The sequence below is a fragment of the Vulpes lagopus genome, chromosome 7 (assembly GCF_018345385.1).
Source record: "Vulpes lagopus strain Blue_001 chromosome 7, ASM1834538v1, whole genome shotgun sequence".
NCBI lineage: Eukaryota > Metazoa > Chordata > Mammalia > Carnivora > Canidae > Vulpes > Vulpes lagopus.
The window spans coordinates 29139712-29163552 of NC_054830.1; the positions used below are offsets into that span (position 1 = coordinate 29139712).

The following is a 23841-nucleotide window of genomic DNA, read 5'->3' on the forward strand; positions in this document are numbered from 1 at the left end:
CCCCCATCACTAATCCTTGCTGTTTTAAAAAGATATTTATTTATTGAGTACCTTCTGTGTACCTTATAAACAAAATACCTGACAAATACCTGACATCATGGAGCTTATTTTCTCATGGACTATATATAAGGAAGAAAAGTGAACAAGGTTAGGAAATGGAATTTGGATGGGACTGCTAGTTCAGATGGCTAGGCTAGCGAAGACTCCTCTGACTGGGGGAGGTGGAGTTGTTGACGTCTTTTTTTTTGTCACTGTCACTTCTGTTAAAATCCTTCTAATTTTCCTTCTTGATTCCCTTTATTGGAAGTTACTTACAGTATAAATTTATTGAAATAGAGAAAAATACAAGTTACAGTGAGCTGTTCACAGTGTGACAGAGACACAGGATCCGTCATGTTGTTTTGGCTTTACCTCATAAATGTGTTGCTTTATGTCTAGACATTCCCCCAGATAGTGTTTAATAGTTAATACATTTTAGAGCATACATTCTTCCTTTTATAGTTGCCACAGGAAGCATGTTAATCATCCTGTCTGCACCCTCTGAAGCGCCACCCAGTCCCACACACCCCCTCTACCCCGGGCCCCTCAGCTGTTGAGTAAGTGCCTCATAAAACTGTTTTTAATTTCTTGTTCTTTCCCTCTCAGCCCTTGTGTCTGTGGGTTGTTACATAGTCTGTTAGCCCTCCCAAACAGCAAACTCTGGGATATTTCCCTCTTCCTACTTGTGATGGAGATTTCTCCTGAGCATGTGGAGTGTGATGCTGGCATTGAGGAGTCATGGTGAGAAAAAGGCCCTCCAGACTAAGGCAGGAAATCCCAGTCTTGTCTGAGCCAGACCTCAACTGTCAGTTCACGGGATGGGACTGCGAACTATGGGAATAAAGCGTGGTCACCCGGATGGGTCATCCCTACCTGATGACTTGTGCTGTGGCTTGTGTCTGAGGCATAAGCCTTTGGTGAGAGGCAGCCATTCCCATGAAGGCTTTCAGGGACTCTTACCCCTAACCCCTCTGTTATCAAGAGGAAGAACTGACAGCAAAGGACTTCAGAGTTTATTCCCTTGCCTTTTGTCTAAATGAGATCTTTAAACTCTTATTCAGGTTTATCCCTCTCCTACAAGGACAGAGAATAGCTAGAAACATAGGAAGGAAGGGGACTCAGGAGATGTTATCCTTATATATAGTCCATCCAGCATGCATTTCTGATTTTTATCATTATAATTAGACATTTTCATCTTAGTGATGAATGTAGAAAAAGCGTTGAATAATTTAGTTTTTGGTCTCTTGGGACAAATATTCTGATTCTATCCTGTATTTTTAAGTCACAAAGAGCAGAAAGCCCCTACTCAAGCTGTTTTATACACAAAAACATATATAAAACTGAAAATTCTAGAGATAAAATTTAAATTTCAGGAATGGTTTGATCAAGCTGGCTTCCTTCCTTCCCTCCTTCTTTCCTTCCTTGCTTCCTCCCTTCTCTCTCCATTCCTTCCTTAATCTCCCTTTCATCCCCTCCTCCTTCTTTTTCCTCCTGTCTTGGTACTTGTCAGGTTTGGCCTCTGGTTGATTTCCCTTTGGTTCCAGTCCAGTCTGTTCCCTTCCTCTTGTTCATTCACATTCTGGGAGGAGGGTGTTTTCCCTCAGGCTCTGGAGCCTTATTTTTTTGTCATACCAACCTAAAACATTCCCTCTGACCAGGGAAATTCCATGTGCTAATTGGCTTAGTCCTCGGTTAACACCCTTTCCCAAGCCAATTACTTGTTAAGGGGGATAAAATTAAACTGATGGCCAAATACCAATCAGACATTATTTCCAGAGCCAGAAGCAGGGTCAGGCTTTCCAGAATTTAGGATTTGAATGTAATTTCCACAAGAAAGTGTAAATAATCATGTTTATTGAGCAGTTACTATGTGCCAAGTACTGTTGGATATGCTCTATGTGTAATAACTTATTCAGTACTTTTCACATCCCTGTGGCCACCTGTAGGAATGTGTTCAGCAAGGGCGAATTTTGGCTAGGCTATTAACAAATATTTTGTATGACTAGTTCATTCTTCCAGATGTGAATATTAAACTCTTACAAGTTTTAGTGGTAATCCGATACAATCTTATAGTTTGTGTGTAAGGAAATCATTTTATGACTTGACTGCTGCTACATCGAAGTCCACCTTCCAGAATTGAGACTGGAATGAAAACTCCAATTTGGTGGCAGGGCTGTCACCACCTGCCTCTCTGGTGCTCTTGACAGGCATTGCTAACTGATCTGGTCTTTACAGATAAGTAATCCTACGGTCATTTGGAGCTAACATGCAACTTAGAACAATAGCCATCTGAGTTCCAGATCTAAGATGGCCAATAAGAGCTCTTCCCACTATATCATGTGACCATTTTAGTGCTTAGATGATTATGTTAAGTTCTGTGGATGCAATCAGAATTCTAAAAGATCTTTGTCATGTGAAGAGTATTGACTGGTTGAAGACGTTGTTGATCTGAAGGTTGAAGGCTTCAGGTCTGGAGCAAACTTACCTATAGATTATAAATACCTGAGATGTTTGGCATTGGCTAGTAAGAATTGTATTTTTTTTTAAGATTTTTTTTTTTTTTTTTTGATAGACAAAGAGAGAGAGGCAGAGACACACAGGAGGAGGGAGAAGCAGGCTCTATGCCGGGAGCCTAATGTGAGACTCAATCCCAAGACTCCAGGATCGCGCCCTGGGCCAAAGGCAGGCACTAAACTGCTGAGCCACCCAGGGATCCCCAAGAATTGTGATTTTTGTTTTTTTTTTCTTGTTGTTAATAGTTCAGATAGTTTTTGTAACCAGTTCCTTGTTAATTATTTAAAGATTTTACTTATTTATTCATGAGAGACAATGAGAGAGAGAGAGAGAGAGAGAGAGAGAGAGGGGCAGAGACATAGGCAGAGAGAAGCAGGCTCCATGCAGGGAGCCCACCGTGGGCCTCGATCCCAGGACTCCAGGACCATGCCCTGGGCCGAAGGCAGGCATTAAACCACGAGCAGTCCAGGGATCCCCCAATTCCTTGTTGTATCTACAAGAAACAAGAGATGAAGTTGGCCAACTTTAAACAATATTCGCTAGATTTTGAGTACATAAGCTATCTCAATTATTAATAGGAATTTTTGCCGCATGTTTGGATGAGGGTAGATTCCACTTGAAAGATACAATTTTTTAATACCAGGTACATCTAAACATGCATTGTTGCAGACCTTGTCTTTGAAGGGCCAGAATCCTCTAGTCTGAATTGCATACCTGCCCCTAGTGTGTCTTTTTTACTGCTGTCATCCCACATACTCATGCAGATGTCACTAATCAATCACCCAATCCTTTTTTTTTTTAAAGATTTTTAAAAATTTATTTATTCATAGAGACACAGAGGGAGAGAGAGAGGCAGAGGCACAGGCAGAGGGAGAAGCAGGCTCCATTTAGGGAGCCCGACATGGGACTTGATCCACGGTCCCGGAGGATCAAACCCCAGGCTGCAGGCGGCGCTAAACTGCTGCACCACTGAGGCTGCCCTCAATCACCCAATCCTGATGAGCCTCTGTAAAGCCTGAATTTTGTGGCTCAGAACTCCTAGGTAGTCATTCCTGGAATTGTTACTCTAAGCAATACCCTCTTAAAAAAAAAAAAAAAAGATTATATGATTATATTTACTTATGAGAGGGGCAGAGAGAGAGAGAGAATGAACTCACAAACAGGGGGAGGGGCAGAAGGAAAGGGAGAAGCAAATTACCTGCTGAGCAGGGATCCCAAAAGCCCATTCAGTCTCTGCACCCTGAAATCATGACCTGAGCCTAAGGCAGAGGCTTAACCGACTAAGCCACCCAGGTGCCCCACAATACACTCATTTTTAAGGACAATATAATGAGCTCCAGTGAGATCTTCAGCCTCAGGATTAGAACTGAGGACCTCGATTTAGAAATTTGTGTTGTTTCCTATTTTACCTTAAAATAGTTTCAATAGAGAAAGATAGAGATCTTGTGAAAAAAATGAATAACAGTTGGTATTAAAGAAAGAAGAGAGGCATTTAGTGTTGAGCATCCTCCTTTGGCTCAGGTTGTGATCCCAGGTTCCTGGGATTGAGTCCAGCATCAGGCTCTCTGCAAGGAGCCTGCTTCTCCCTCTGCCTATACCTCTGACTTTCTCTCTCTGTCTCCCATGAATAAATAAATAAAATCTAAAAAAGAGAAAGAAAGAAAGAAAGAAAGAAAGAAAGAAAGAAAGAAAGAAAGAAAGAAAGAAAGAAAGAAAGAAAGAAAGAGAAAGAAAAGGAAAAGAAAGAAAAGGAAAGGAAAAGAAAGAAAAGAAAAGAGAAGAAAAGAAAAGTAGTTTCCATGTCTGGTGTTATTATCTGATGTTGTTTCTGGTATTATGGTTACTTATTGATATTACCTTAAAAATACACCATTGATGTGAAATGGAGGAACGAAGTTTTTATTCCTAAAATTTAAAAACAAAAAATTTACCCAACTATTTTATTATCTGGAAGGAAAATTTGCATTTTCTGAACTGGTTTAAAGATTAGAACATTCCTATAAATAATCGAACAACTTCATAATTATACATGCATAATAAATGAAAACTGGAGACGAGCAATATGAATGCTTTTTAGCACTTTTTCCTTTTTTCATATATACGGCAATAAATGCACAAAAGGTAATTAAGTTCCTGGTAGTGGAGAATGCAAAAGAATCACAAGCTAAATCCCATAAAGCTTTTTAATTAAAAAATGGAATAGTTTTAAGTTGTGTTTTAGATTTGGGAGAAAAAGCATTAATTATAATATTAGGTAAAAAAAATGAATACTAATATTTTTGGAGTGTTGCTGTTGGTTAAAAGTAGACAACAAGATGCAGGGTGATAAGCCTGGATTCAGGTAATACTTTTAATATAAGTTCCTTGAGGGAGGCATTAATAAGCATATTTGACTAGAAACAGCACATAACATGTATATTAGTTTTGTTTTTAATTAGATTTAGACAGAATTCATTATTTTTAATGGCTTTTCATTAGTGAACAGAAACCGTTATTTGGATATATTATGGTAAAATAAATTCAAGGTGTATGCTTATTTTCTGCAAAGAATCTCTTAGGTATTTAAGGAAATCATTGTTTGGAACACAGATCATATATAGATAGTTGAAATTGCTCACTTTTAGACAGAAGTATGATTTATATGCTCTAAAAATAGTACTTTTATCTTTCTCAAGTCAGATATTAGTAATGAACTATAATTAAAGGAGATAGTTTACTTATATTGTTGAAAAGTCCTATTGCTAAACATTTGTATCTGTTCATATTGGACTTTTCAAGTAAATTTGCTGGAAGTGGGAGTCAAAGTTAGGTGTTTCTCCCCGATTTTTATTTATATTTTCTTTGAACACAATAACTTAGTTTTGGTCCAAAATTTATGTATGTCAGCCAAGTTCTTCAGGTTAAATCTGCCTTGAAGAAACACTGATCTTGAAGTGGAATCTCAGAGGTGAGCCCAGATTTACAGTATTTGCCATTATTATCATGTGGGGTTATGTCTGCTTTAAACAGGCCAATTGGAATTAAACTCCACTTGTGTGATTTATTCACCTTACTGTAGAAATATGTCTTCCTCATGCCAGCCTACTGAATTGTAGCATCTAAAAATGAGAAAAATACAGTGGCTTGTTAGTGGTACAACAGAGAGATAGAAGTGGGTTCGTTTAATGCACAAATGAGCCATAAATTCGGCTAATAATGTTCTTCCTTAACTATAATTTTTAAAGGTGAATTTCTCCAACTTTACAATGTTTTTATTTAACCTTAAATAATCAAATACCACCCACAAGCTTACTGTGTTTTCTTCAAACCAGTGTCTCTCTTTGGTTTTGCTGAGTGGAAATTCCTTTCTGCAGAGAGGTTGCAGTAGCAATCCCAGCATTATCTATAAATCAGTGCCCATCTCCTTGTCTGTTAGGCCATAGACCTGCCCCCAAATATATAACAGCAAATCCAATAAAATCTGGATATTTGCAAAAGTTAGGTTTTCTTTGGCTTCTGAGCAGTTTAATAAATATTTCTTCATCTCATCAAATGAAACACAGAAGAAGGACCCTATAGATGGAAGAACTACCAGGAAATAAACATGGGTCAATTATTATTAACTGACTCAACTTCATTCAGAGTTCATGAGTTCCCCTGCTGATTTCCATCACTCAGTTTGCTTCCATCACTCAGTCTAGAATATCAATATGCTTTTTGTTTGGTTTGGTTTGGTCACCACTCTTTAGTTTTCTTTGGTCTGTAACAGATTTTAAGTCTTGGTTTTTTCGTGACCTTGACATTTTTGAGGAGTATCAGCCAACTGTTTCATACTGTTCTTCAGTTTGGGTTTGTTTGATGTTTTCCTCATGATTAGAGGATTTTTAGAAAGAATTCCACAGAGGGATGTACTTTTCTTATGACCTTTATCAAGATGTACATGATGGTGGTCCTTGGCATAACAGGTGATGGTAACTGTCACTATTTGGTTAAGGTGGGATTACCAGTCTTCTCCACTGGGAAGTTGCTCTTTTTTTTTTTTTTTTCTCTTTGAAAGCTAGGTACTAAGTTCTAGCTAGTCCTGTGATTAGACTCCACTTCCCAGATGATCATCTGTACTTTTGACTCTTGTCCTCTGCAAATGGGAAGCACCAGGGCCCATTACAATTCTCAGCATTTCAAGGAATGACTTCCCTGAAAGGTCACCTTCAAAGTCCTGCCCTTGGGGAGGTGAGGGCTCCTTCTATTTGTATATCACAAAATGGACACCTGCATTGACCCCCCCTGAGCCATTGATTGATTGCACTGCAAATTTGTTTCTTCCATTAGATAGTCAAGTTCTTGAGGGCTCACTACACGTTTTTATAACACAATAGCAGTGGCAACAAGAGTAGCCATTTACTGAGTTTTCATTGTTGGGCATTTTTAAAAGTACTTTCCATTTTTTGTCTCATATAACCCTCAAAACTATTCTTTGATGTAGACACCACTAATTTTTCCCATCAAACATTTGAATTGACTGAGCCACTGGTAGCTTCAGTTGTCTAAGGGAACCCCACGGGAACTGCGGCAGCTCCACCTGCTGGTGCCCATAACATAGCACTGTGCCTAGAACTGCGCAGGTGTCAATTCCATATTGAGGTGTCTACAGTGATGAATTCATTAATGAGACTATTTTTTTGTCTTTAATTGGCTTTCTTTAAATAGAGAACTCTGTTAAAGCATAGAAAAAAAGAGCGGCAGCTGAGTGGCTCAGTTGGTTAAGCATCTGCCTTTGGCTCAGGCATTGATCTCAGAGTCCTGGGATCGAATCTCTCATGGGGCTCCTCGCTCAGCGAGAAGTCTGCTGCTCCCTCTGCCCTTCCCCCTTGCTTATGATCTCTCTCTCTCTCTCTCAAATAAATAAATAAATGAAAATCTGTTTTTAAGATTTTATTTATTTATTTATTTATTTATTTATTTATTTATTCATGAGAGACACAGAGAGAGGCAGAGACATAGGCAGAGGGAGAAGCAGACTCAATGCAGGAACCCTGATGTGGGACTTCATCCTGGGACTTGGGGATCAGGCCCTGAGCTGAAGGCAGATGCTCATCCGCTGAGCCACCCAGGAGTCCCAAAAATCTTTTTTTTTTTTAATAAAAAGCATAGAAAAAATAAGAGCCTTAAAAATAATCATGTTTCACTAAAGGTGTTGAAAGCAAAGTTCTGTCACATTCCTTTCTCTAAAGAACACGTAATTGCTTTTGGTGGGCCTGTTAAATTTGCACACAGATTACATCATGCACATCATATACCTGCAGCTTATTTTGCCATATCCTCATTCAGACTAATTTAACATATTAGTGATGAAAGAAAGGAGGTTGATATCCTGACTCTTGAGACCAAGGGAGTCAGGAAGACTTAGGAGGAAGTCTAGAAGTGTAGAAGTGTAAAATTCAAACCAAGATACCACCGTAGTGTCATTAGAAAACAGGACTATGCAAATCTTTAGGCTCATCTTTTAATTCATTTATTTGTGCCGAAAAATATGTATCAGCAACACGCCTTCGGTAGGACCTTGTGCTAGGCAATAGGAATAAAGCTGAATGAGTCAGATAAGGAACCTCTTCTCAGAGAGTCATGAACTAATGAAGAAGACAGATGTTAAGGAATTAATGACAAATGAAATGAGGATAGGATGTCCCAAGGAAAACAGGCACCCATTGCCAGGATGGTACATGAGCCTTGTGTATACCTCACTGGCAAGGGTGTATTTACACAGACATCAAACCTTTAGGCAGGAATTTCAAATGCATTCACTGAATTCATTAAAATGAAAATATATTTTAGGATGCCTGGGTGGCTCAGTAGTTGAGCATCTGCCTTTGGTCTCAAGGCGTGATGCTGGGGTCCTGAGATCGAGTCCTACTTTGGGTTCCCTGCAGGAGCCTTCTTCTCCCTCTCCTTATGCTATGTCTCTGCCTCTCTCTGTGTCTCTCATGAATAGATAAACAAAATTTAAAAAAAAAGAAAATATTTTTCATCACAGATTGAGATTCCACTGCCAGTGTCCGCAGTCTCTCGCTGCAAATATGGTAGCAGAATGTCTCCATTGAGACCTCATTCCTACAAGACTCAACAGGTGAATGGCAAATTACTTTTGGCAGCCCAGCTGCCCTCTGGTTTCTACCCTCGTGCTCCACCCTGTCCCCTCTTGGAAGGTAGCCTGGTATATTAGATTGCCGTGTCAGAGCTGGTGAGCTGTCGAAAACGGGTCCAGCTGCCGGTTGCACATAGCCAGCTCATTCTAAGGAAGAGTCAGTAAGGGGATACTCAAGTGCAAATGAGTTTTCCATCTTATTTTATATCTTATTTTAAATGTATTTATTCATGAAAGACACACAGAGAGAATGAGAGAGAGGCAGAGACACAGGAGGAGGGAGAAGCAGGCTCCATGCAGGGAGCCCAACACAGGACTCAATCCCGGGACTCCAGGATCACGCCCTGGGCTGAAGACAGACGCTAAGCCACTGAGCCACTCAGGGATCCCCCTCCATCTTATTTTAGACGAATAATGTCATAACTGAGGGGTGAAGGCTTCTTGGTGATGGCTTTTCACCCCAAAACTAGGTTTAAGTTAACCACGGTCTTTATTTAGCATCATGTTTTTTACTTAAAAGCATTTATTCAAAGTTCTGAAAAACAAAGCATTCAGGACTGTTGGATTGTACAGCTGAAAATGATTAATGATACGATTCTTGGTTCTTTATAAAGTGTCTTAACACTGAAGAGATTTATACAGTGTGGAATGGTGATGGCGTTTCGATGTGAGAATAGGTAATCAATACCTCCAAGCTAGAAAAGTGTTCTATTTCCTCCACTAATGACATAGGGGTTTTTGCAAGGCAAGGGTGTCTGGAGCATGCAGCACTCCAAAGAAAAATTAATTTAAAATCTGAAGTGGAAGATCAGTTTCAATTAAAATTGCACTTGAATGTACATTGGGTAGAAGTGTGAAAGCAAGCATGTAGTCGGTTTAAATCTTCAGATTGTTACCAGTGAATAAATGAATCCCACTGGTACAAACCCTGATTATATTTTTATAGAGTGCTAAATTATATTTCACCCATGTCTAGAAGATTTTGAGAAATAATATGAATGGCAAGTACTTTTCAGAGGTTGCAGAGTACTTTTCTTTATTAGTAGGATAATTATCAGATGTCTATGTTTTTACAAATGATTGCTAGCATTCTTATTTCTTTGGAGTCCTACATGTTTGGATTTATTTTACCATGCATTTTTTTCCCTATCGACTATAATTTTATCATACTAGTGAGTTTCTAAAAGTCTTTACACACAGACACATGTGCACACATGATATTAAACATTAGTTCCCATAATTTGAACATATAGGCCCATGAGACACATTAGCAATCACTTTATTTATTTGGAAGAAAATTTAAGGAATGCACGGGAAAATTGGAGCTTTTCCTTATGTCTCCTTTCCTTTCCTTTTTTCTGTCAAATGTAATGATACAAGATGGAAATAAAGTTTGGCTAGAATATATGCAAATGCACACTCTGTTCCTTTATGACTCATCAGAGTTTTAGGGAATTTGACCAAGAGGTGAAGAAACATGAGTGAAAAGCCCTTGATGTTTCTTCCTTTCGTAAGGAGTCTTACAGTCAAGAAAATGATGATGTTAACTTTTTCTAGAAAGCCTTATGTCGCTTGTAAATGATTTTGAAAAGTGCCCTGAGGTTGCTAAACCTTTGCCAAGCAGTGAGCATGTTCTTTCTGATACTGTCTTTTATCTTACTGTTTGGGATGAGAATTAGGGAAAATGACCCAGTCCTAGAAAGAAGCCAAGTTATTTGCCAGATAGCAAGAATATGCATCACTTTTAGGGAGTCCCATCAATTGCTCTTGCAGCCTCGAAGCTTCCATTACTGTGACTGAAAAGATGTTCTGTGGTTGTCTTTTTTTTTTTTCCCCATGGGACCATTGTTTATATCAGCTGTGAGCTATATTGACTTACGGGGTTGGGGACATTCATGGCCTATGTGATTGTGGCAGTGGGTTGGGCACAGGTGTGTGGGCTTGTATTCAGTAGTAGGGAGACTACCAGTGTCTCTGTTCCTCCCATCACACGAGGCTAGGTATGGCGTGTGGTATGAAAATGATGGGTGGGTTGGTCTTTTCAGATCACATTGGCCATCCATCCTCTTCTTTCTGATATATGAAGAAATTTTAAAGCTATAGAACTTAGGACTCCATGTATATGTACATGTAGGTGTATACATATATTATACTTCATTGACTGGGAAACCTAAAAATTGTAAGGTTTAGACTTACCTGATTCTTTAAAAGAGATAATATGTTAATTTTTCTAGCAAAGGATGTTTCCTTTCAAGGGGCCACTGTTGCCTTGTCATGTCAGGAAGGTTCAAGGCTGGATGCAGAAAAATCTCAGAGCCTGTTCAATTTAATAGACCTCACCCCCAGATTATTTCACTTCCCAGTAGTACAGACAAACAGGTGCAGTATGTTTTCTCTGCCTATGCTTGATTGGTACCCAGTAGCCTTCTGCACTATAAACTTTAGTTTATAGAACTAAAGTTCTCTTTTTTTCCACTCCATATATCCCCCCAAAAGCCTGTATTTAATATGAATGCTGCATTCAATCGGAAGTTACCCTTATACCCCATCCCCTATGCCAAAGATAGATTGAGAAGAAGAGGTTAAGTCCCTGAATACAGAAATTTATAAATTCTGGCCAAACTGAAAAATCTTCCACAATTAACCAAAGGAAAACCCTGCCTCATTGCCCCATTATTTGTAATTGCTCTCATCCCATATTATGTTTCCTTTAATTTTTAATTTTTTCTTTTTCCAGTTCACAGACTCCTAGGAGCTAATAGGAAAGTTGTGTTTGGTATACCATTGGTAACTGCTAAACATGCAAAACAGAGGAAGGTGTTTTCTTGTGAATACGTGCTTTGCTTATTTTGGAAGACTTATTTAGAATTTTTTAGAAATGTGAACAACTCTGACAGCCCTTCTGCTCCGCTTCCTTAATCTGATTACAGATAAAATAGCAAATGTTTGATTACAAATCAAGAAGAAAAATTATCTTAAGGAACATGTCTTTTCTTAAATTCTTCTTGCCATACCAGGCAAATGCTTTAGTTCCTTAGTTTTCAATGGACATCTTTGGAGTGGGAACATGGGGGAGAATGCACCTTCAGAGATGCAATGCTTGCTTTCATATGTCCTGTTCATTCCATCCTGAGCCCTTGAGTCATGAGGATTGAAGTATTATTTTCTTTTAACAGGTGCGTATGGTCCTGAGCACTGGGTCACATCTAGTGTCAGCTGCGGGGGCCGTCACCAGTCTCCCATAGACATTTTAGACCAGCATGCACGGGTTGGCGAAGAGTACCAGGAGCTGCAACTTGATGGCTTCGACAATGAGTCTTCTAACAAAACCTGGATGAAAAACACAGGGAAAACAGGTAGACTATGACTTTACTAGTTAACACATCAATGTGAAATATTTTTGAATGATTCTAGTATTTACCTTACCCGTGATTGGCTCCTTAAGTAGTACATGTTGCTATAAAGAATATAGAGCTGAATGAGATTTTTGGAATCAGCTCTTGGTTGAGAACTAGCCACTTGCTCTACTAGTTGTGCGACTTGGATCAAATTATTTAACCACTCTGTGCCTCAGATTTTAGAGATACAGGAAAGGTGCCTAATTATATAATATCAGCCTCATAGGGTTGTAAGTATTTAGTGAATCAATATATGTAACGTGTATGTAGAATGGACTTTTAGAAACCTGCTCTACTCATTATGGTGGCCACTAGCCACATGTGGCTATTTAAATTTAACAATTAAGTGAGTAAGATTAATGTTCACTTCCTCAGTTGTAATAGCCACATATCTTTTTTGTTCTCCATCCCCCTCCCCGACTTTGTTAGGTTGTCTATGTGCAGTGTTTGAAAGCAGAGGATACATATTCAGATCTTTGTGGGTTTTTTTGTGGGGGGAAAGTAACTTGACTTTTATTTAACATTATGTAAGTTTAATGTTTACAATGGATGATTAGATACATGTATATATTGCCAAGTGATTACCATAATTAGATTAGTTAACGCTCCCATCTCCTTACATCCTTCCTCCACTTCTGTCCCTCCCAACCTCCCTCCCTTCTTTCCTTTCTTTTGGTGAGAACCTTTAAGACATACTTTTTTAGCAGCTTTGAAGTATGCAATAAAGTATTGTTGACTATAGTCACCATGATGTATGTCCCCAGAACTTCTCTTATAGTGCTTGTTTATATCCTTTGATCACATCTTCCCATTTACTACATCTTCAGTCCCTGGCAGTCACCATTCACCATTCTATTCTCTGTTTCTAAAATTCAGTGTTTTTAGATTCCATATATAAGTGAGGACATATAGTATTTGTCCTTCTCTGACTTACTTTACTGAGTGCATTGTCCATAAGGTCCATCCATATTGTCATAAATGGTAGGATTTCTTTCATTTTTAGGGCAGAATAATATTCCAATATATATTTTCTTCATATGGTTATCAGTCAATAGGTGCTTAGGTTGTTTCTATGACTGTTGTGAATAATGCTGCAGTGAACATGGGGGTGTAGATATCTCTTCAAGATAGTGATTTCATTTCCTTTGGACATACACCCAGAAGTAGAATTGCTAGATCATATGGTAGTTCTATTTTTAGTGTTTCACGGAACTGTTCTACTCTTTTCTAGAGCAGCTGCACCAATTTACATTCCTGCTAACAGTGGACAAGACTTCCCTTTTCTCTACATCCTCACCAATACTTTTTGTCTCTTGTCTTCTTGATAATAGCCATTCTAACAAGTGTGAGATGATATCTCATTGTGGTTTTGATTTGCATTTCCCTATGATTAGTCACGTTGAGCACGTTCCATGTCTCTACCTCTTGGCCTTTTGTGTGTATTTGGAAAATACTCAAGGTCTATTGCCAACTTTTAACCAGCGTTATTTAGTTGTTTTGTTTTCTTTGGATTTTTTAAGTGTACTTTTGTTATTGTTGTCTTTTGCTACTGAGTTCCATGAGTTCTTTAAGTATTTTGGGTTATTAAAATCTTTATCACATGTATAATTTGCAAAATTTTTTCCTATTCAATAGATTGCATTTTCATTTTTAAAATTGTTTGTTTTGCTGTGGAGAAAGAAGCTTTTGATTCAATGTGGTCTCACTTGTTTGTTTTTGCTTTTGTTACTTTTGTGTTATGTCAAAAAAATCATCACTAAGACTGATGTCTAGGAGCTTTTTTCCCATGTTTTCTTCTAGGAGTTTTATTGTTTCAGATCTTACATTTAAGTGTTTAATTCATTTCAAATTAATTTTTGTGAGTGATGTAAGGAAGGAGTCCAATTTCATTCCTTAGCATGTGAATATTTCGTTTTCCCAGCACCATTTATTGAAGACACAGACTAGACTTTTCCACTGAATGTTCTTGGCTCTCATGTCAAATATTAGTTGATTATATATTACTTATTTCTGATCTCTAGATTCCATTCATTGGTCTGTATCTCTTTTGATGCCAGTATCATACTGTTTTGGTTACTATAGCTTTGTAGCATAGATTAGTTTGAAATGCATCCAGTTTCATTCTTCTTTATCAGGATTACTTTGGCTATTCATTGTCCTTTTTTGGTTCTATAGGAATTTTAGGATTGATCTTGCTATTTCTGTGGAAAATGCCATTAGAATTTTGATAGGGATTGCATTGAATTTGTAGATCATAGGTAATATTGTATTAGCTGCATTTCAAATGATTAGTAGCCACATATGGCCAACATATGTGGAGACAGCACAAATAGAGTGCATTCTATCATTACAAAAAGTCCTATTGGACAGCTCTGTGCCAAATGGACAAATGCTAGTAAAATTCTTACCTTCCTTGAGTTTTTGCTTTATTTTTTTTAAATTTTTTTATTTATTTATGATAGTCACACACACACAGAGAGAGAGAGAGAGAGAGAGGCAGAGACACAGGCAGAGGGAGAGGTAGGCTCCATGCACCGGGAGCCCGACGTGGGATTCGATCCCGGGTCTCCAGGATCACACGCTGGGCCAAAGGCAGGCACTAAACCGCTGCACCACCCAGGGATCCGAGTTTTTGCTTTAATATTTCCTATTATATATGAGCACAGAGGAACGCTTTCTCATCCTTTAGTATATCAGGCCAGCAACTTGATTCTCCTACTTCTTTTTACCACTATCACTGTCACTTGTCATTTGAAATTTATGAATACAGAATAGTGTATTTTCACCATTGCTAATACCAAGGGCTGCCTCTCTTCTTAATCAATACTGTGTAATTATCAGTTTCAGATGGTCCATGGAATTAGAGAGTGCCTTGCTGTGCCCCATTGTCTGATTTGAAAGTAAACACGTGTGTGTTATATATCTGCGTAGTCCTACATGGATTTTTATTGGTACTAAATATATTTTTAATACCTTATTTTTTAACTCTTATAATTACAACCCATTAAAACAAGCTTGCTTTCGTGTTCTCTCTCTCTCTATCTCTCTCTCTCTTTTGAAATGATTCCTTTGTAACCAAGGATGTCACTACAAACCACTCTTAGTAATCCCTTTCAAGAGCCTTTCCTGGCCATAGCCCCCACACTGGGCTAAAATGACTTCACTATCAGTCCTTTGGTTTCATTTTTATTGTAGATCATAGTGTTGCCTTTTCTTTCTTTTTTTTTTATTTTTTTAAATTTATTTTTGAAAGAGAGACAGAACTTGGAAAATGGTGGAGGGCAAAAGGAGGGGGAGAGAAAGACCCAAGTAGACTCCACTTTAAGTGTTGAGCCAGACATGAGGCTAGCCCCAAGATTAAGCCCCAAGAGGATATCAAGAGTAAGTGCTCAACCAACTGCACCACTCAGGTGCCCCAGAGTTTCATTTTCTTTCTCTAAATAAGCATTTGTCTGAGATTATTCATGGCTGATTGATTTTGGTTGGCCTGGTTTATTCATGGAATTGCTTCTCACTCAGCTTGGTGATTCCTGGCTTTGGTTCTTCATAATATTCTTGTAATCAGTTCTTCTTGCCTCGTAGAACCTCTCCTGTACTTTGAGTCATCCATTAGGGTAGCTTAGAAAAATGTGTGACTGATACAGTAGTCTGTACACACTATTTCACTCCTACCTCTGTCCCTCAATTTAGATTGTATATTTATTGTTAAAAGTCAGAATTTCTTTACCAGTGGTCCTGGTTTTATTTCCAATGCTTTGGAGAACCGTGATGAGAATATTAACTCCTCTGACAATCTGTATGTGGTAGACAGGAGCATTGCCCATACTGGGTGTAATCAGATTTTGGAGTTGAGTGCCACCTCAGTGCCATGTGCCAGAAGCCTGCCAAAGGCAATTCGTTGGGCTCTCTGATGCAGTTTTCTACTTGACTTGCAACGCTTGACAGCCTTCTGCAAAGATAACACGTTTCAGTGACAGCTTTCAGCATGGTATCTCCAATGACAGGTTTTAGATGAGTGTGGGGTTCACTCAATGTAAGTTGATTCATGACCTTGGTCTTCCAGAAGCCGATTATCAATCTCTGTCACTGCACTGACTTCCTGGAGTGATCCACAACTTGTTGCGTATCTGTGAGTGTGTGCGCCTGGTTTTAGAGCACAGCCATCCAAATATGAGCACATGTGTCTCAGAAATTTCAGAAGCGTACCTTTCTGAGAAACAGAAATATATCCCCATTACTTCTCAAACTGTACTTACTACTGTAAAATTAATGACAGCATCCTAAATTATATCTCAGATAATTTAAGATGATTCTATAGGACTGTTTACAAAAGTGTGACAATCACATATATGCAATTTTAAACAAGAACATGGATTTGAGTTTTCATTCTCTTAAGTTTCAGTTTATGGTCATTTAGAAACCTGGGTGGAGAAGTCACCCTGTGCTGTTTTTCCTTGTTTCCTTTGTCTTTTTTTTTTTTCTTAATAAGCACAAACTTAGGAAGTTGTGTCATTCTGTAGTTCTTAAAATGCCAAAGGAGTTCATAAATTTTCCAGTATTTTGGAGAAATGAAGATTCAGTTGCTTTGTGTATTTTGCATGGATCATATCAATTCAACTGAACAACAGTATACATATAGTGCAGGGGGCTGTGTCTAAATTAAGGGTGAGGATTGATAATATTCATTATGAATAGTATCGATAGGTATCCTGGATAACATTAGTTTAGGAAAACATACATATTATCAGCGTTAACTAAAGATGAGCTAGTGGTGTTCCAGTGAAGAAATCTGGATTGATGAAGGAGGAGACCTCAGAGTATGAGATGAAAGTGGCAGGGGAAAAGCACCAAGTGCTACAAATGTCCAAAGAAGAAATCCCTTTTGGTGGTACTAGGGGGGAGGGGCCAGGAAAGAGAACATACAGATGCAAAAACATGCCACAGTGGTCTCCAAAGTTCAGTCCTGGTCCCAACATAGCTCGTGCGAAGACAAAGGGCTTCTCAGGTTTGGCAACCTTAAAAGCTGCACAGCCCAATATCCCACGTAAAGGCCCACAGAAGAAGCCAAGATTCAAAGAAGAGGCAGAGAAAGAATGAAATTCTTCATTGGGGAAAAAGGACCCACAACCAACTCTCAAAAATCAGAGGCCATGTTCTTCACTACTACTAGTCAATCTACAAGAAAAGCTCCCCACACCCTAGAGCCATGGCCCAGAAAAACTGAAGTTCCTCAGTCGACCTATAATCAGAGAGTCAGCTGGAGGGAAACATCGAAACTCCTTGAAGAGCCTTTTCAAAATACCGAATTCCTGACCCCTATTGCACCCTTCTCAAGTACTTTTTTAAAAGCCTTGATAAGTATTATGGGTGTATATTCGTGGGCATAAGAACCCATAGTTGGAAGTAAATCCATTTTTTTAAGTTGGTCTTCTGTGTATTTGCCAATATAATAGTAGAAAAACAATGCTTCTCACTGGTCTTTTTTTTTTTATTAAAATGTATCATTTGCTTCTGAGTAAACTGTTGGCATTCCAGAAAACATTTTTTTTTTAAATGAAGAACACTCATATCATTGAACTATGGCCATTGAACATTGCCAGATGTTACCCTCTTGGGGAACTGGGCAAAGGGAACACAGGACCATGGTATTATCTCTTACAAATACGTATGAATCTGTAATTACCAGAAAAATTTAAAACGTAATTAAACAAAAGCCCCACATTAGCCACATGTCCTTCTTTGCTGCAGTTGTTCATTTTACATTTATCTTGGATATCTTGTTGAAGAAAAAACTTTTTTCTCCTTCACCATTAATTTTTAACCAAATATGTGGGTTTTTTTTTTCTCCAAAAGTCTTCTTTTGAATTTTGTTCTTCCAGAAAATAAATTCAGTAGTGAGTATTTATTTTTTGTGATGGAAATTTACAGGTCACTTATCTGTAAAATAGACTGTCTTTTGGATATTAAAATATGAATATAGAAAGTTAATATTTAAAGCAGCCTATTACATACAGACAGTAACTTTCCCATAAAACAGTTTTAATGTTCATATCTGTCTTAACCCCCTGAGAGTGCTATATATCCAATCCAGCATAATCAATAGAGCAAGTTAGTTGTACGTAGTCCACTTCTCGAAAGTTGTCTAAAATATCTTTACAAGACAGATAGCATCTCTCTTTTTTTTCCTGAGGAGCCATAACTGTCTATTGTGCCAGTTCTCATTTGATTTCATCTTAAGTTATTTCCCTTTCTTTCATTTTTGTAGAATGAAAAGATAATGCATTCATCAAGAACATTTCAAGATAATCTTGCTGTTCCTAGCATTAGCTTCTAGCTAAATGATCAGAATTTAAGACTTAGACGGTGCTTCTGATGTATGTTAATAAGCCATGGGGTCCTATGAATTTTAACTATTTGGAGGGCTTTTTGGTGTTTCATGAGTTTTTCTCTCCGCCCACACTAAGGACAAATAGTAAAGGCATTTGTCATCACGTATTTACTTCTCTTTTCCCACTTTATATTTGTTCACTGTGTGTTTTTTTCTTTGCCTACATTTTTTCCTGTTTATCTGCCTATGCCCACAGTGCCTGGCATCAATGGATTCAGGAAATAGTTGTAATCTATCCACTTTTATTAATTTAACAATAGCCAAAGTATGGAGGCAGTCCAAATATCCATTGATAGATGAACAGATAAAGAAGACGTGGTATATATACAATGGAATATTACTCAGCCATAAAAAAGAATGAAATCTTGCCATTTGCAATAACCTAGTTGGAGCTAGAGAATATAATACCAAATAAAATAAGTCAGAGAAAGACAAATACCATATGATCTCATTCATGGTAGAGTTTAAGAAACAAAACAAATGAACAAAGAAAGAGACAAATGAAGAAATAGACTCTTAACTATAGAGAAGAATGTGCTGGTTACCAGAGGGAAAGGTTGTGGGGGGATGGGTGAAATAGGTGATGGGGATTAAGAGTACACTTACAATGATCACTGATTATTATATGGAATTGTTGAATAATTATATTGTATACCTGAAACTAATATAATGCTGTATGTTAACTAACTGGAATTAAAATTAAAACTTAAATAAATAACATAAATACATGTTTTCCTATTTCAGAGGTCCAAATTCTTAAGTTCTTTCATCCTGTTTTTATTCAATCTTGCCTGAACTCTGGAATTCAAGTCAGAGCTATTTCCCTGGGTCTGTCCTTAGCTAGGTAAATTACAAGCTTTGTTTCATGTCTGCTTAGTTCCATTTCTTTTGTCTGAATCCCACAGCCCCAGCCCTTGTGCCATGGTGGCAGAAACTATTTTATGGGTAGATGGAAGCCAATTACATACCAGTTACATCACCAATGACATAATGGGGAAACCAGTACTATTTTATACAAGTAGACTTTAGTAAAATTTGGATTTTGGGGGGTAATTTTTGAAGCCTGTCTTTCATTTTTAGGGCACAGGGCTCTCTGCTAGATTGACATCTGTCATATCTTGTATGATTAAAGGGTCAGCTTATCCACTTTGTTCATCTTGCTCATTGTAGCAGTCAGTTAACTGAGACTCAGGATTGCATGGCTTGACAGCTTTTGGATTTCTCAGGCCGTTCCAACATAACACGTCCAGTCTTTCTTTGACAGATGACTGCAGTAACCTCCCAACTTTTGTTCCTGCCAACTAATCTTGCTTTATTCCCAGGCCTTCTTCACTTAGTAATCAGAATAATTTTATTTCCCAAATCTAATCATGTCTGTCTTTCTGTCTCACCCTCTTTCTTTCTTATTCTCTCTCTTAGCCATGTCAAGGACTATCCATGTCTCCTGAGGATCAAGACAGACTGATCACTGTCTCTGCCTCATTCCCTAGCTTCTGTGTCACCCCCTGCTGTCTGGACACCAAACATCTTGGGTTCCTTTTACTTACTCTCACTACCACAGGGCCTTTGCATGAGCTTCTTTTTCCTGGAAGTGGTTCCCTTTTGTGAACTCTTCTCAAGATTGCTCTGTTTAACTCTAAGCTCAAGTAATTTGATCAGTCCTTCAAGATATCCACTCCCCTTCTCCTGTCTGGGGTTGGACACTACTTGTCCCACTTGCTTGGTTGCTTCTGCTATTAATTTAGTTGTCAGGACCTCTCTTCCCCCCATGAAGAAAAGAGCCGTGCCTGATTTACTAACCCTTTCTTCCCCAGTAATAAGTTGGTAAATATTTGAAGAAATAAATGCTAGTGCTAGACCTCCTGCTTCTTGACTTGCAGAGCAGAACATTTCCCTTTTACCAAGGACCCAAAGCATCCCCTAATGGACACCTGTATTGTGGGTGGTCTGGGCAGGTGGTCTCCATTAAGATCCAATTATAGTAATCTTTTCTCATTTCATAGTTTTAAAAATTGGTTGGGGAGTTTAGATAGCAAGCATCTAGTTTCCCTTCCATCCATTTTTGTTTAACTTTTGGCACCTACTGCTATTTACTCAGATTTTGGTGTGAACATTTGCTTTAGCCCAGCATCATATAGATATGTTGAGTTTAATTTATAAACAGTGGGTGGATGTCCTGCAAACAGTGCTGTGAATGCCAGATACTCAGTTATCCCTGTGAGCTTGGGAGAAAACTAATGCCTTATCCTTTTCCCCTCCCCCTGTGCACAGCCTAGAGTAGTGTTACAGTTTGGGGAGCCTCAGACACACAAGGGGAGTCTATTAAAACTGAGGCTTCTCTCCCTAGGATAATAACCTTTATAAACAACACTTACACACTTATACAATGTCCTCTTTATGCTCTAATGTCATATAGCAATTACTGTTCTAAACATTCTTCATTTGTCATTCTTGTAACCTCCTAGCAAACCTGTGAAGCTACTATTGCTTTATTCCAATTTTACAGAATGGGAACTGGGGTACGAAGAAGTAGAATGGCCTTTCCCACAATTGGAGTATGACAGATGGTAGTATTCAAATTCATACTCAACTGGCTTCAGAGTCTGACTCCATATATGCATCCAAGCTCAGAGTATTGCTTCCTGTCTCAGCAGGGTTTAGACCCTGAAGCCCATGGGTAGCTACTGTCATGGACTATGAACCCTCGCTTAAGAAACTCCAAATGTGAAGCCTCAGCTCCCTCCATTCCCTCCCTCATTAGGCTGTGATTCCATCCCAGTCCACAGTAGCAGTTCACAGCCAGAGAGCTTTGTTCTGGAAAGTCCACTCCCATGTACCTTCTCTGCTTACCCCTCCCATCTCCATTCTTTTTTTTTTTTTTTTTAAATCTTTTAACAAATATTTTATTTATTTATTTATTTATTCATGAGAGACAGAGAGAGAGAGAGAGAGAGAGAGAGAGGCAGAGACACAGGCAGAAGGAGAAGCAGGCTCCACACAGGGAGCGCAATGTGGGACTCAATCCCAGGACCTCAGGATCACGCCCCGGGGCCAAAGGCAGGTGCCAAACTGCTGAGCCACCTAGGGATCCCCATCTCCATTCTTTAGCTGTTACTTGCTACCTTCCTAATTGACACCTAATCCAGATTCAATTTACTTATATTATTTTAACATTTAAATTAAGATTCAGTACTCCTAGAATGGAGCCTAACACGGGGCTTCAACTCACAACCCTGAGATCACGACCTGAGCTGAGATCAAGAGTGGAATGCTCAACTGACTGAGCCACCCAGGATGGTGGCTTTCTTTATTATTATTGTAGTATTATGTGCTTACTGTTTATTTTTCAGCTGGCTCTCTTTATTTTAATTAAATGAATTGATTATAAAGGAACACTTTTTACCAACACCTTAATGGAAAGACCCGTGCTATTTGACATAGACTAATATAAGCATGTATGTCTGTGATCTATGAAAATAAATCAAAATTACTGATGCTATTTTATTCAGCATAATACTCTTGAGCCAGGGGGGAAATGAATGACTATCAGGGAAGTGTTGGAGAGCAAATCAGCACCCAATTGAGATTTTTAGTTTTCCTTGATGTGACCAAAGCATAGAAAGGATCAAGAAAAGGAAATGCCTTTTTACTCTGTGTTGTAATGAATTCAGAGCATCTACTCAGCACTTAACAATCTCTCTCACGTATTTGGGCCGCATCTATTCTTGCTGTTTTCCCTGTCCTAGGACACTCTCTTTTGTGCAGAAGTCAGTATGCTTTAGAATGGAATTTGAGGGGTGCCTGGGTGGCTCAGTCGGTTAAGCGTCTGCCTTCAGCTCCTGTCATGATCTCAGGGTCCTGGGATCGAGTCCCGTGTCAGGCTCCCTGCTCAGCAGCGAGTCTGCTTGTCCCTCTGCCTCCCCTCCTCCCTGCTTGTGCTCTCTCTCTCTCTCTCTCTCTCTCTCTCAAATACGTAAATAAAATTTCTTTTAAAAATGGCACTCTATCTGAAAAAGGAGTCATACCTGTGTGGGCACCCCTCTGTACTGGACGTCCGCTCCATCCATATCTCCACAGATGAGTCTGACACGAGTCTCCTCCTTTGGATGTGTGCTTGCTGGGTTTCTGGCACTGCTTCGTTAAGGGGTTTCCGTGCATTATTTCCTTCAGGCATCAAAAGAGTCTTGCCATTTAGACCCTGTTAGTGGCATGTGAACAGCAATGGAGACTGAGATAGCAAGAAGTGAGGTAACCTGCCCAAGGTGACACTGCTCTGAGGTAGCGGAACTGGACTCCAGCCCAGCTGTGTCCATCTTCTGAGCTCTTGGCTCTTACTATATTCTGTGTTCTGTAGGAAGTGCCTTTATGCTCTTTTCACAGAGCTCTGTGTCATCAGGGGTCATCAGAATATGGTTACATGATAGCTCGGGAAGTTCCAACTTCCCAATTTTATAGGTAAACAAAAATACAAGCCACATTCAGAAGGGGGGAGCAGGTACACATAGCATGCTGTGTGCTCTAGTGAGGAATACAGTAAAATGAAAAATGAGATTAATGTTTCAGATTGTACAGTTCCCTAATTATGCTTTTAATTATTCATATAAAACAAGTAAAATGACCCCTGACAGAGACATAAATGATTTAGGTAAAATCAAATATTTATAAGATACTGCTGAGTCCCTGGGTGTATTGTAACAGATGCACTCAAAATGCTTTGCCTTCAACCTTTGGATGCAAAATGTTAGGTATAGAATTTATAACAGGATGAGAGTACTCAACAGTATTTGAGACACTACTGAGCTAATCCATAGGTATTTTGGCTTTAGAACTAAGGGCATATGACTGGTTTAATAGATTTCATTTTATAAAGTATCCTACTGTATTTTAGGGATCACAAATGACAACCCCTGCTTGTTTCTGTGTTCTTAATGGTTTAAAAAAAATCAAAGAGGGAATAAGATTCCGTGACATCTGACAATTATATCCTTATTTCTGTTTCGGTCAAGTTCTATTGGAACATTCATTTACGTATTGTGTGGGGCTGTCTCTGTGCCACAAAGACTAGGTTGGGTTGTTGTAACACGGATCCTACAACCCACAGAGACTTAAATATTTACTATCTTGCCCATCACAGAGAATGTTTGCCAACCCCTGGTAAAACATGCTTAGCACACAGCAAAGGTGAAACAGTACCGTGTCATGTTTAATCAGCACAAGAAACACTTGCTTTGACTTCGTTTCATTTCTTAATTTGCTGTCCCACTAATTGCACCTTCACTGTATATTTTTCAGAAATTGGAGAAAATTGTCTTTTGAATGCAATAAAAAGGGATTTATACAAGTGGGGGATTCCTTTACTTGCTTTTAATACTTTTTTTTAT

The 23841-nt window shown here is 38.7% G+C and overlaps 1 protein-coding gene across 3 annotated transcripts in view; it reads left to right on the forward strand.

Annotated features, from left to right (window-relative positions):
- PTPRG (protein tyrosine phosphatase receptor type G) overlaps positions 1-23841 on the forward strand; it is a 701064-nt gene that overhangs the window by 394359 nt on the left and 282864 nt on the right. For all 3 annotated transcript variants that reach the window (XM_041764114.1, XM_041764115.1, XM_041764112.1), the window contains exon 3: positions 11851-12030. In XM_041764114.1, the coding sequence (XP_041620048.1) occupies positions 11851-12030 (180 nt within the window). The remainder of the gene's footprint in view (positions 1-11850; positions 12031-23841) is intronic.